Source organism: Callionymus lyra, chromosome 10 (genome assembly GCF_982586985.1).
Source record: "Callionymus lyra chromosome 10, fCalLyr1.hap1.1, whole genome shotgun sequence".
NCBI classification, from domain to species: Eukaryota; Metazoa; Chordata; class Actinopteri; order Syngnathiformes; family Callionymidae; genus Callionymus; species Callionymus lyra.
In genome coordinates, this window is record NC_141827.1 from 342,501 (window position 1) to 357,570 (window position 15,070).

General features: G+C 39.2%; 1 protein-coding gene across 2 annotated transcripts in view; it reads right to left on the reverse strand.

Annotated features, from left to right (window-relative positions):
* chl1b (cell adhesion molecule L1-like b) overlaps positions 1-15,070 on the reverse strand; it is a 65,884-nt gene that overhangs the window by 31,690 nt on the left and 19,124 nt on the right. For both annotated transcript variants that reach the window (XM_087801552.1, XM_087801550.1), the window contains exon 2: positions 5,260-5,451. In XM_087801552.1, coding sequence (XP_087657678.1) covers positions 5,260-5,386 — 127 coding nt within the window. In that variant the 5' untranslated portion in view covers positions 5,387-5,451. The remainder of the gene's footprint in view (positions 1-5,259; positions 5,452-15,070) is intronic.

Genomic DNA, 15,070 nt, shown 5'->3' on the forward strand with positions numbered 1-15,070 from the left:
CAATAAAAGTTTTCTTTCTGATAAATGTTGTTTTTTTCATCATCACTGATCCGATCATGACGTTCATCAGTGATTCTGACCTGGTCAGAAGGTTTCCTACTGTTGAAGGTCCACGAAGATCGTGAATGAAGGTAGAAAACAAGTATCAAACATGGAAGAACTCATGGTTGAATGTTGAAGAGAATTAGTTTGTTATTGTTTCAGTCAGAAAACCAATACAATTGTATGATTGACAATTGAAAACAAAGTACAAAAGAAATGTAACATATTCTTTATGGTTTTGTTGAAAATCTAACAATAATTTGGTTATTTTTCTGTTTATTAAAGTTATACGTAAAGATGTGTTTTCAGTTATTATTGTAAAAAGTAAATGATCAGTAAAAGAGAAAATGTACATCAACATATTATAATAATAATGTCTTGACGCCTCATCAAACTGATCAATACTTTAAGAAACAACATCATCATCATATAATAGATGTTCATAGATTGTTGTGAAAAGTAGAAATACTGCGTAAATATTTCTTAAGGTTGTCATGTCTCATATGAAGCACAGGGGGCGCCCTAGAGCTGTGGACCATCAACCACGTGCTCCTCAGGTGCTCCTGTGAAGAAGAGAGTCACGTGATGCTGAAGGATCAGTGAACACACAACTTACTGTCCACACGAGACACAACTACACACCCACGCAGGAGAAACACAAGAAAGAAAGAAAGAAAGAAAGAAAGAAAGAAAGAAAGAAAGAAAGAAAGAAAGAAAGAAAGAAAGAAAGGAAGGAAGGAAGGAAGGAAGGAAGGAAGGAAGGAAGGAAGGAAGGAAGGAAGGAAGGAAGGAAGGAAGGAAGGAAGGAAGGAAGGAAGGAAGGAAGGAAGGAAGGACGGACGGACGGACGAAAGAAAGAAAGGAAGGAAGGAAGGAAGGAAGGAAGGAAGGAAGGAAGGAAGGAAGGAAGGAAGGAAGGAAGGAAGGAAGGAAGGAAGGAAGGAAGGAAGGAAGGAAGGAAGGAAGGAAGGAAGGAAGGAAGGAAGGACGGACGAAAGAAAGAAAGAAAGAAAGAAAGAAAGAAAGAAAGAAAGAAAGAATCATGTTGACGCTGAGACGCCACAAGATTCTTCTTCTACTCATTTATTCCAGAAGCTGACGGACGTGAAGAAGATTATTGACGAGTGATCAGAAGATTCACTGAAGAATCTGTCATCGTCACCATAGCAACAGAACAGCAATGGTTGCTGGGATGAAACTGTCAAATCAGGCGAAACTTTGGATTTAGTTTCAAAATATTGGAATCGTTCCAAATACTTCACGACCTTTAACCCTGTGAACGACACGTTGAAAGATTTGACTTTTCAAGGACGTTCAGGATCTGAATTGATTTTTGGTTCTTTGTGTTTTACTGATGGATTTTAATCACAAACATTTGTTAAAACAAATGAAATGAAACGTGTGACAAATCCAGCAGTTTTTATTCATTTGTTTCGAACTTTTGTTCATTTTTATATTTGATAATCAAACGACTTTATTTACTGATGAGTTTTTTTTTCTGTCAATCAAAGTTTTCTTTCTGATAAATGTTGTTTTTTTCATCATCACTGATCCGATCATGACGTTCATCAGTGATTCTGTCGTGAAAACATCTGCACTTTCTTCTCGTCAACATTGAGATGAAAAAAGATCGATGACCGTTGCTGTGTCTCAAATCACATACTTGTGTACTCAAAGTTAGTATTTTTAGTGCGTAAGTGCGTCTCAATTCTTAGTATGTAAAGTTAGTGCTCCATACACACTGAACACTTGGACACTTTCTGGACACTTTCTGCACTAAACGACTCCATCTTAGTGACGTTGTAAACGGAAGTTACGTCATATATATATATATATATATATATATATGTATATATATACATATATATACATATATATATATGTATATATATATATTCATATACTTCCAGGTGTATTTTCAGCAGCAGTAGGAGGATAAACATATGTTCACTGCTGATACCAGTTTAAATATCTCACAAATATTTAGATTCTCATATTTTTTCTTTATTTCTTCTTCCAAACCAAACGTGCTGCCAGCAGGTGTCGCTAGTGTTCCTACAGCTGGTTGAAACCATCGTTAAATAGTAGTAGAAGAAGAAGCTGGTCGCGTCATTTCCTGTTAGTTTGTAGCAGCAGAGTTTGATTTGAGACATACTATCTGTGGAGGATTAGTTACTAGTTAGTACGTACACTATCCTGATGATACTAACTTCTAGTATACTAAGAGAAGTATGTTTGAGACATACTATCTGTGGAGGATTAGTTACTAGTTAGTACGTACACTATCCTGATGATACTAACTTCTAGTATACTAAGAGAAGTATGTTTGAGACATACTATCTGTGGAGGATTAGTTACTAGTTAGTATGTACACTATCCTGATGATACTAACTTCTAGTATACTAAGAGAAGTATGTTTGAGACATACTATCTGTGGAGGATTAGTTACTAGTTAGTACGTACACTATCCTGATGATACTAACTTCTAGTATACTAAGAGAAGTATGTGATTTGAGACATACTATCTGTGGAGGATTAGTTACTAGTTAGTACGTACACTATCCTGATGCATACTAACTTCTAGTATACTAAGAGAAGTATGTGATTTGAGACATACTATCTGTGGAGGATTAGTTACTAGTTAGTACGTACACTATCCTGATGATACTAACTTCTAGTATACTAAGAGAAGTATGTTTGAGACATACTATCTGTGGAGGATTAGTTACTAGTTAGTACGTACACTATCCTGATGATACTAACTTCTAGTATACTAAGAGAAGTATGTTTGAGACATACTATCTGTGGAGGATTAGTTACTAGTTAGTACGTACACTATCCTGATGATACTAACTTCTAGTATACTAAGAGAAGTATGTTTGAGACATACTATCTGTGGAGGATTAGTTACTAGTTAGTACGTACACTATCCTGATGATACTAACTTCTAGTATACTAAGAGAAGTATGTTTGAGACATACTATCTGTGGAGGATTAGTTACTAGTTAGTACGTACACTATCCTGATGTGTACTAACTTCTAGTATACTAAGAGAAGTATGTTTGAGACATACTATCTGTGGAGGATTAGTTACTAGTTAGTATGTACACTATCCTGATGATACTAACTTCTAGTATACTAAGAGAAGTATGTTTGAGACATACTATCTGTGGAGGATTAGTTACTAGTTAGTACGTACACTATCCTGATGATACTAACTTCTAGTATACTAAGAGAAGTATGTTTGAGACATACTATCTGTGGAGGATTAGTTACTAGTTAGTACGTACACTATCCTGATGATACTAACTTCTAGTATACTAAGAGAAGTATGTTTGAGACATACTATCTGTGGAGGATTAGTTACTAGTTAGTACGTACACTATCCTGATGATACTAACTTCTAGTATACTAAGAGAAGTGTGTTTGAGACATACTATCTGTGGAGGATTAGTTACTAGTTAGTACGTACACTATCCTGATGATACTAACTTCTAGTATACTAAGAGAAGTATGTTTGAGACATACTATCTGTGGAGGATTAGTTACTAGTTAGTACGTACACTATCCTGATGATACTAACTTCTAGTATACTAAGAGAAGTATGTTTGAGACATACTATCTGTGGAGGATTAGTTACTAGTTAGTACGTACACTATCCTGATGATACTAACTTCTAGTATACTAAGAGAAGTATGTTTGAGACATACTATCTGTGGAGGATTAGTTACTAGTTAGTACGTACACTATCCTGATGCATACTAACTTCTAGTATACTAAGAGAAGTATGTTTGAGACATACTATCTGTGGAGGATTAGTTACTAGTTAGTACGTACACTATCCTGATGATACTAACTTCTAGTATACTAAGAGAAGTATGTTTGAGACATACTATCTGTGGAGGATTAGTTACTAGTTAGTACGTACACTATCCTGATGATACTAACTTCTAGTATACTAAGAGAAGTATGTTTGAGACATACTATCTGTGGAGGATTAGTTACTAGTTAGTACGTACACTATCCTGATGATACTAACTTCTAGTATACTAAGAGAAGTATGTTTGAGACATACTATCTGTGGAGGATTAGTTACTAGTTAGTACGTACACTATCCTGATGTGTACTAACTTCTAGTATACTAAGAGAAGTATGTTTGAGACATACTATCTGTGGAGGATTAGTTACTAGTTAGTATGTACACTATCCTGATGATACTAACTTCTAGTATACTAAGAGAAGTATGTTTGAGACATACTATCTGTGGAGGATTAGTTACTAGTTAGTACGTACACTATCCTGATGATACTAACTTCTAGTATACTAAGAGAAGTATGTTTGAGACATACTATCTGTGGAGGATTAGTTACTAGTTAGTACGTACACTATCCTGATGATACTAACTTCTAGTATACTAAGAGAAGTATGTTTGAGACATACTATCTGTGGAGGATTAGTTACTAGTTAGTACGTACACTATCCTGATGATACTAACTTCTAGTATACTAAGAGAAGTGTGTTTGAGACATACTATCTGTGGAGGATTAGTTACTAGTTAGTACGTACACTATCCTGATGATACTAACTTCTAGTATACTAAGAGAAGTATGTTTGAGACATACTATCTGTGGAGGATTAGTTACTAGTTAGTACGTACACTATCCTGATGATACTAACTTCTAGTATACTAAGAGAAGTATGTTTGAGACATACTATCTGTGGAGGATTAGTTACTAGTTAGTACGTACACTATCCTGATGATACTAACTTCTAGTATACTAAGAGAAGTATGTTTGAGACATACTATCTGTGGAGGATTAGTTACTAGTTAGTACGTACACTATCCTGATGCATACTAACTTCTAGTATACTAAGAGAAGTATGTTTGAGACATACTATCTGTGGAGGATTAGTTACTAGTTAGTACGTACACTATCCTGATGATACTAACTTCTAGTATACTAAGAGAAGTATGTTTGAGACATACTATCTGTGGAGGATTAGTTACTAGTTAGTACGTACACTATCCTGATGATACTAACTTCTAGTAACTAAGGAAACATATTCATCATCAGAGGTTTTTAAACTTGAGAGACAGATGCTTAACTCTGACTCAACTAACTAGTTACAAATGTTACATGTGTGTGTCGAGGTCTTTCCTAAGAGTTGGTGTTGTGTGTTGTTGTTGTGTTGTTCACAGTAGTGTGTGCGACTCACTGTCCAGAGGGATGTCCACGGCGACCGCGACACACACCAGGACGCTCAGGACGCTCAGGACGCTCTGGACGCTCTGGACGCTCTGGACGCTCTGGACGCTCGACGTGCAGCAGCTCTGGCGTCTCATCGTTCAACTGGATCTCAAGCGTCTTCACCGATGTTTGCTCGTGAGATCAGATCATGTCTCTGGAGCTGCAGGAGTCAGAGAACACCTGTCAGTCAAACCACGCACACCTGTCAGTCAAACCATACATTTGTGTTTGAATCAACACAAGCTTTGGGAGAAAAAAACACACATTCAGTCTTTTCTCAGTGAAAACCTCGCGAGACATGATTTGTTGTGATTTCATGAACTCTTGGGAATAAACGAACCTCTGCAGCTTCAATCTTTGAAAGAATGAAACGACGTCAGAAGAACAAACAGTTGAAGTGATGGAAGAATATTTGAAGGATCTAAATAGTGATGAACGTCTGATGTCCTTCAAGTCTTCAGATGAATGTATTCAAATAAAACATTTAACGTTATGATGACAATAAACTCTGGTTCAAATACAGACTCTTATCTGCACAGAAGTGTTTTATTCTTTCTCTTCACTTCACGACTTTCTACAGACATGAAAACATGTTCTTTCACGATAACATGTTCACAGAAAAACTCTCATAACTTTCTAAAGTATTTCCACGAGAGACTTTATCAATAAGACGAGGTTTTAACTCCAAACAGCAGAAGTGTTTGTTGTGAAGACGTCGGACGTTCTTCTTCTTCCACGTGTTCACTCGTCACTGATGCTGTCGACTCGAGCCCAGTATTCATCAAACATATGTATCGTCATATATGATGATCATTATCTGACTTGAGATCCTTCTTCTTAAATAGAGGAAGAGAATCAACATGAGAACGTGATAGAAAATACTTTAAGTTCAAGTATTTAGATTTGTTAGGAAAGCGAGGGAACACAGAAATAAGAAATAATTGTTGAGATGGAGGTACGAGGAAGAGGAAGAGGAAGAGGAAGAGGAAGAGGAAGAGGAACAATAGGAAGAGGAACAAGAAGCGGAAGAGGAAGAAGAAGGGGAAGAGGAAGAAGAGGAAAAAGAAGAGGTAGAAGAAGAAGAGGAAGAGGAAGAGGAAGAATAGGAAGAAGAAGCGGAAGAGGAAGAAGGGGAAGAGGAAGAAGAAGAGGAAGAGGAAGAAGAGGAAAAAGCAGAGGTAGAGGAAGAAGAGAAAGAGGAAGAGGAAGAGGAAGAAGAAGAGGAAGAGGAAGAAGAGGAATAGGAAGAAAAAGAGAAAGAGAAAGAGGAAGAGGAAGAAGAAGAGGAAGAATAGGAACAGGAAGAAGAAGCGGAAGAGGAAGAAGGGGAAGAGGAAGTAGAAGAGGAAGAGGAAGAAGAGGAAAAAGCAGAGGTAGAGGAAGAAGAGGAAGAGGAAGAATAGGAACAGGAAGAAGAAGCGGAAGAGGAAGAAGAGGAAAAAGCAGAGGTAGAGAAAGAAGAGGAAGAGGAAGAGGAAGAAGAAGAGGAAGAGGAAGAAGAGGAATAGGAAGAAGAGGAATAGGAAGAAAAAGAGGAAGAGAAAGAGGAAGAGGAGGAAGAGGAAGAGATAGAGGAAGAGGAAGAGGAAGAGGAAGAGGAAGAGGAAGAGGAAGATGAAGAGGAAGAGGAAGAAGAAGAGGAAGAGGAAGAAGAGGAATAGGAAGAAGAGGAATAGGAAGAAAAAGAGAAAGAGGAAGAGGAGGAAGAGGAAGAATAGGAAGAGGAAGAGGAAGAGGAATAGGAAGAAGAGGAAGAGAAGACCTTGGAAGGCTTGTGAAGGTGTTACAGTGAAGAAAGGATGATCAAGAAAAAAGAAAGTGGATGAATCTGACTTTCTGTGGAACTTCTCGACAGGAAATGAAGTCAAACGTCGCACGACAACAAAAGTAACACAATAATGAAATATATACACTTTGCTGCAAATAAAACCTGTGTTTGTGTTTAAAACAACAAGAAAATATAAAAACAGAAAAACAAACGTATATAAATATCAAAGGTCGTTCCAGAGTCAAACTCAAGGGACTGATTCCTTTCATGTAGCGAAGCTTCCTCCACGTGTGCGTTTGGACTGAATTAATGTGTTTTGAAACAACAAACACAACAACATTCGTGTCTAAAATAGAATGTTATTGTGTGATTGTTACGGAAAATGAAGAAATCAACACGTCCTCGAACTATGTTTCAAAAGATACTTTTCATTCTGAGTCGTCATCACAGATTATTACAAGTTTACGTGTAGAATGATTGACAGCATCTCACCATCATTTATCATCTTCATTATCAGGATCATTAGCTCAACACGACTGAGGTCCAAGAATCAGGAACTAGTTGAACGAGCGACTGATGAACCATCAACACAGATTAACTTTATCTTCAGGTGAACATTTTATTTCTCACACGACCAAGAATGTTTCAGACGAAAAGGGTCTTTCTGTTAATTGGCTTTGTCTGGTTTATGGGATTGACCTGGTTAAGTCGGGGGTTGTGGGTTCAAATCCCCCCCAGAGCGTGTTTTAATATTCATCAGAATCTTTAGTTCAAACTGATCATTGATTGAGTTTCTTCTCTTGTTCCACGTTTATGGAGAGACTCTGCCATCTGGCTGAGGAACCTCACATGTGATGACGACTATCTGAGAGGGTTCGGTGCCCAGTGGAGCGACCCAGCACTGCACCCCCCACCCTCAGGCCCGGAGACCCGAGCCGGTCTAATCCCCTTCAGCGGCGATGAAACCTGAGACTGATGGTCCTGGCAGGACGACAGAAGCTCTCGCTGTGAGGAACCAACATGAACCCAAACGTTGCTTAATCGAGGATCAGAGACTCTGTTGGACCAACAGTGACCAACTCAAGTCCAAGTCAATCCTGGAGCAGCGTCTGATTCATGGATTCAAAACCATTCACTCGCCATATATCTCAGATATTAACACATATTTAATACACAATATTGATCCAGTTGATGTGTTTGTGTTTTAAACACACGGTTTAACAACTTAGTGCATTTCAATCAACAGATGATTTCAAACTGTTCAATAATCTTTTTAGAACCATAAGAAAGGAGCTGTTTTCACAGCACTTCAGTACAAACAAGTGTCAAATAAAGACTAATTAAAAAGATATTCCACATGTGTTCCGTATTTTCCGGACTATAAGTGGCAGTTTTTTTTCATTTTTATCACTTATACTCTGGAGCGACTTATACTCTTGAGCGACTTATGTGTGAAATTATTACCACATTATTATATCATTTCACATGTTATTTTCACACTAAACCACCAGAGAGCGCTCTAGGCCTGTGTTGATCTAGGCCGGAGTTAGTTAGTTGTTTAAAAGTGACACGAGGATGAAGAGTTATTTGGAGTTACACGGATGGTTTGGTAAACTTGTTAGTTATTTATGCTATAGTTCTCTGAATAACTCTTCATATGTTATGTTAACATACCATCCAGTGCGACTTATATATGTTTTTTCCTTCTTTATTATGCATTTTATGTCTGGAGCGACTTGTGCTCCGGAGACACTTATAGTCCAGAACATACGTGTTCATTCAAAGTCATTCAAGAGTCGAAACATTGACTGAGTTTGATGAATGAAGTCCTTCGACTTCCAAACACGTGCAGAACGAACCTCCTTCATCCTAAACACCATCCGTTCTGTAACATCACACACATGTTCACCACGAAGAACCCTCGTAACGAGGAGTCACCATGTGACCTTCGACACCTGGAGGCCATTTTAGTCTCATATTACCGTAATGTTTTTGGTGAGTTGAGCAATGAAACGTCGTTGTCTTGATTCTTCATTCCTGCCTGTTTTTCTTGTTGACCAGCGACAAACACTTTCTAATGTGAGACCAATTAGTTTATTAACGAGTGTGACAATGAAAGAGAAACGATGATTTCATTAATAACAACAACAATTTATATTTATTTATATTTATATAAAACACAGATGCATCACTTGCTATGAGCAACTTTACCATATCCAGGTACAAACGTATTGTTTCTTACCAAACTCAACATTCTTATGATAAAAAAGCCACAGAGATTCTAACAAATCAAAGATTCCAAAATGAAATGTAAGAGATCTTGAAGCAGGAACCGTCTCGTCCTCCACGGATGAAGCAAACCAACGACGTTAATGTCCAATAATGCATGAAATGACTGTCATCTGAGCAGGATTATCCTGGAGCGGATCCTCGTCCAGACAATCCAAGAGGAAACGAGGGGAAAACGACAGGTCGTGAGGTCAGAGCAGCCAATTTATGAAACACCTTTTGACACGATGAGCATCTGACACATCATCGTTAAAATGTTCTCTCATGACTTGAGGAACACGTCACAATATTCAACACAATATTGTCGCCTCCACCAGGATCCACTCGAGAGACGATCAGTCGCTCCAACCATCTGCCAACTTCTCAGACAATAGAGCAGTGAGTCGTTACTGTACTTTAACAGGATTAAGCAGATCCTCGTCTTGTCAGGCCGGATTAAATCTTCTCTTCACTAAAGACCTAAAACGCGAAGACAGACGCTCGCACGATTCCTTCTTCTCTCGCTCCTGACGATTCCCAGTTGATCTCCGACCGACAATTAAAACATCGTCTGAGCTGATTAACTGATCGACTGCTGAGAATAATGAGTTCACACTTGATTGTTTGCTTCGTTCTCAAGTCAATCGCTCGTTCATTTGGTCAATTAGACGCCGATGGATCGGACGCGACTCCTTGGACTCTGAACCACAGTTGATGTTCCGGCGTCGGAGACGAACACGTCACGGATCGAGAAGATATTGATATTATGAGTTTAACTGATGGAGATTCATCTCATTTCACTGCACTTTGAAAAGCATGACACGTCAATCATGACGGATCTGAGTCGCTTGAGTGAGTCGAGACAACTGAGGTTTGAGCTGAAGAGTGTGATGAAGAGAATAACGAAGCCATAAGAGAGTGTGACTTCACTCTGTCAATCATCGGAACTTGTTCAATCACCTGACCTGACGAGGAAGAGTCCGACCTCACAGTCGTGGCTCCTCCATGTTTGAACTACGAGACTCACGGGTCATGGAAGGTCAGAGTTAGACTCAGGATCTGAAGCAACGTCTTCTGCTGCTGGAGGTTCAGATGGTTTGGATACTGATCTCTCTCTCTCTCTCTCTCACTCTCTCTCTCTCTCTCTCTCTCTCTCTCTCGCTCTCTCTCTCACTCTCTCGCTCTCTCTCTCTCTCTCTCTCTCTCTCACTCTCTCTCTCTCTCTCTCTCTCTCTCTCTCGCTCTCTCTGTCTCTCTCTCTCTCTGTCTCTCTCTCGCTCTCTCTGTCTCTCTCTCTCTCTCTCTCTGTCTCTCTCTCTGTCTCTCACTCTCTCTCTCTCTCTCTCGCTCTCTCTGTCTCTCTCTCTCTCTCTCTCTCTCTCTGTCTCTCTCTCTGTCTCTCACTCGCTCTCTCTCTCTCTCTCTCTCTCTCTCTCTCTCTCTCGCTGTCTCTCTCTCTCTCTCGCTCTCTCTCTCTCTCTGTCTCTCTTTCTCTCTCTCTCTCTCTCTCGCTGTCTCTCTCTCTCTGTCTCTCACTCTCTCTCTCTCTCTCTCGCTCTCTCTCTCTCTCTCTCTCGCTGTCTCTCGCTCTCTCTCTCTCTCTGTCTCTCTCTCTCTCTCTCTCTCTCTCTCACTCTCTCTCTCTCTCTCTCTCTCTCTCTCTCCCTCTCTCTCTCTCTCTCTCTCTCATTAGTTATTGATCAGCTGGTGCGAGTCGATCACGTGACATAATCAAATATGACTTAAGATCAAAGTGAAAGAGCTCAGATTGGCGGCTGTCAATCAATGGGTTATTGTTAGATTCATGGTGGTTCATTTTCTCATGACCTCCCGCCGACTCCGACAGGACTGTCTGGACTCTCGACTTCTTTTAATCTGTTCACAGCCGAGTGAGAGGTTTTCTGGCTCGAACCTGTTGAGATGAGTTTCTGCTGTGATCCTCTTTGAAGTCCGTCGGCCTCGCCCCGTGGCACCCGCTCCATAATCACAGTCATGCTCGTCCTGAGATGAAGCCACAGTCGCAGGAACATCACGTGTTCATGTCGTCTGACTGATGTTGGCAATTTCTCCGGATGAGAGTGTGACAGGCGGACGTGATGGATGATCTTATATCCTCCTTCCCTCCTGAAGCTAATCCATCCCATCAACCAACTCCATCTACTGCATCACAGGTTCTTCAGAATCGTATTTGTAAATAGATGATGGAGTGAAGTTTAAACTTCCTTCTCAACGCGTTTATGAAGCGACTTTCCAGCCACTCTGAGCCGTAATTACGAGCTTGAATTTCCTGATCTGTTTAAAAGCCGAGCATCTGGACAGGGTTTGTAAGCTGTTTGACACATCTGTCGCCGCCCGCTTCCTGCGCTTCATCACTTAATAGGGTCGAGTCCAGGGCTTGTTGAAACAAACCCCAAAACACAGCCAGAAGAAAACATGCCACGGAAGTATTAGATGAAGACGCAGCATTAACATCATCTTCCTTCTCGTCCTGACCCTTCAATAGAGTTTATTTATTTAAGGTCTAATATAAACATGACTCACTTGACAGTGAAGACCTGAGTCGAAGAACATTTACTTTGAATGAAATTGTATTGATATCTTCATTCCTGGAACATAATATTTCATTAAATAGATGAACTCTGGTGATGGAAATGTAAACGTTGAAGTCACTCGAACCAAATAAACTTTGGTATCAATCTTGACTGTTTATGACTCAAATAAAAATATATATTCTATATATATTCTTGGAGACTCGTGACAATATTTGAAAAACATGTTGAGATTTAAGTCGATTCCAGGAGGCAGCGATCATCGAGACATGTGGTTTAACAGTCAAATGTTTATTGTATTATTATTTCAAAATGTTTTTGGTTCCTCAATCAATCGCTGGAATTTGTCTCCGAGCTTCTTGTTTCTTCGCACAACGAGCACGAGTCACGTTGAGATGTTACGTTCAAACAGGAAATACGATCTTTTCTTGACAGAATGTTGTCACTAAAGAAAAGGTTTCGGTGATAATGGTTAGTGCATCTTTTTTACAGGTGTTTTATTAAATATAATATATAAAATAATTATATATTTACAGTACATTCATTTAGTTTTATATTTATTTTTGAAGACATCATAAATATGTAGCAAAAGGTTGCAGGTTCCCTTCCGGCCTCAGGAAACCCTCAGCTTTCTTGTGTGGACTTTGGTTCTTGTATGTTATATGTTTACTCTGGGTACTCCAGTTTCCTCCCACAGTCCAACAACATGCAGAGATTGATTGAGACTCTAACTCGTCTGTAGGTATGAGTGTGTGTGAACGTTCTACTCCTGCCGTCCTTCCATTGTTGCGTCAGATTAAACCTGGAATACGATCGGAATATTTGGAGGTTCTTGTTTCCCAGGAGGACGTTTGCCACAGTCTGCGAACACGACTGGAGTCTGAGTGAAGGAGGCGAGCGGCTCGTCAAGTGAGGAGCTCAGAGAGGGTTCGATAAGAGCTGTCCAGGCCAACAAAACAAGCGCTCCCTCTCCCACGACCGGTCACTGTGGATGATGTATGAGTCCAGGGTTTGAACGGAGGATAAAGGGGGAGGAGGGTCACGCTTGAATTATGCTGATGCGGGTCCGAACCAAAGACCTGCCGCCGTAAATGAGGATATTATGACTCCAGCCTCGTCAAGACGACAGACACTCTGAACATCTTTGTTCAAATATAATCTCATCTTCAGGAACTGATTTACATTTTTAATCCTGTCCAATAGTTCCATCCGTCGTGTTTCAGACGTAAGAGAAAACTTCAAAGAAACTGTTCCCTGGATTTATTTCACTGAACTCAGTTGTTATACTTGCATCACAAATACAGAAGAAACTAACACTTGTTTATTATAAAAACTGTTTCCTGAAATTTGTTTGTGGTCCTGGTTAAATTAAAATTTCTACTGAATATCTCTGATATTTAGGTATTTTATATAAAAACATAAACTTCAAATCTTGATCCAAAACAGCGAAGCTAAAGAACCATGATGGTCATTATCAGGGATTTTCTAAGCACTTTAAAACGAACACGAGTAGATGTTCTTAGTTCCCAGGTTGATTTATCTTCTACTTTGAGATCAACGGTCCAAAGAGACTTCATGCTGTTTTTAAAAAGATCGAACCTTCAAAGGTTCATTTCCATTTCAAATGAGTCAAACATGTTAAATTATTTACGGCACACATTTGTGATGATAAAGACAATAATATCAAAGTGATTATAATGGGTTTTATACTCTTCATTATGAATACATTTTATATCAAGGTATTCACAAACAAACTGTCAACAATTGTCAAACAACCTCGAGAGCGAATAAAAACGTTGTCAAGTTGAATCCCATCAAACGCTCATTTCCACCGAAGCTCTCTTAGCTCAGCTTGTTGCAGCAGATGAAGGAAGTCCTGGAGACGTCGGGGGGGCAGTGGTCTCCTGACAATGAGAGTCACTAAGTCACTCACACGCCTCTGAAGCACCAGAGCCAAGACCCTCAGAGCCCAGAAGAGTCTTTGAGCTACGGCAGGATGGAGCCGCTATTATGGCCACACAAACAGAAGGAAGCCTTATGAACTGCTCCGGGGCTGGACGAGGGGGACGTGGGTCGGTACCAGAGTGGGCTGGCAGCAGCAGAAAGCTTAGTGTTCTTGCACTCGGGCCGGACAAACCTGACATTGTCCTGGACTCTGCCCCGAGCGAAAAGCTGTTCCTCTTTCCCTCGCGACTCATTCACTCTTGACTCCAGCTGATCATTCACACAAGAGTCGGATCCTTCGAGTACCTGAAGGAAATACTTTGACTCTTCCTTCTGAACCTGATTGTTCTGTTGGGTTTGAATCTGTCCTCATACTTCGGTTCTGTTTGTGTTCTGGATGCATGAACCAATACCACCAAATAAACACCTGGAAACTAAACATCAAGAGACTCTTCACTGGTTGAAGGTCAGAAGGTCACATGATCATTTCACCGTCGGCTCAAATTGAAGAAAAGAAAAGTTTTGATGAAAGACTATTGATCACAGAAGTTTCTTCTCGCTGTTGAACGATCGAAACAAAGTAATGATGTTAAGAACAAACATGAAACTTCTGCTTGAGACAAAACATTAAAACAAACAATTTAGTTTTTAAAATCTATCGAAAGAAGAATCGAAATCAACAGATAAAAAGAAAATATTATTTGAGCAGCAGTTGGATTAGATTTGGCTCATTGTTCTTATAATACTTGACTGAAGCCTGTTTTAATATTTCTTTCAATTAACCAATTCTATATAGTTATATATAATATAAAATGTTATTATTATTATATAATCAGAGTCACTAGCTACAGTGCTAACATTAGCTGACAGAAAGTGTCGCTGTTTTCTACCTCGTGTGTCTGAATATATCAATATTTTGACCCTAAGATATCATAAGTAAAATAGAAAACTCAAATAATCTGAACATGTTTACAGAAGAATCATTTATTTTCCTGCTTAAAGTAACGTCACGTCAGAATAAGATCATTAAAGGAAGCATTTTCTACATGAAACATTTCATTTAAAGTTGAAAGGTTTGCCTTCAATACTATTTGAAAGCTTTTGATTTGTTTTTACTATAAGAAAAATAAGATGATATTGAAGTGACCAATAATAATAATAATCAAATGTCATATTTGCTCTTCATAGATCTAAAAGTACTTGATTACTAAAATGCTCAATAGATATTTAATGAAGAATATTATTTGCAC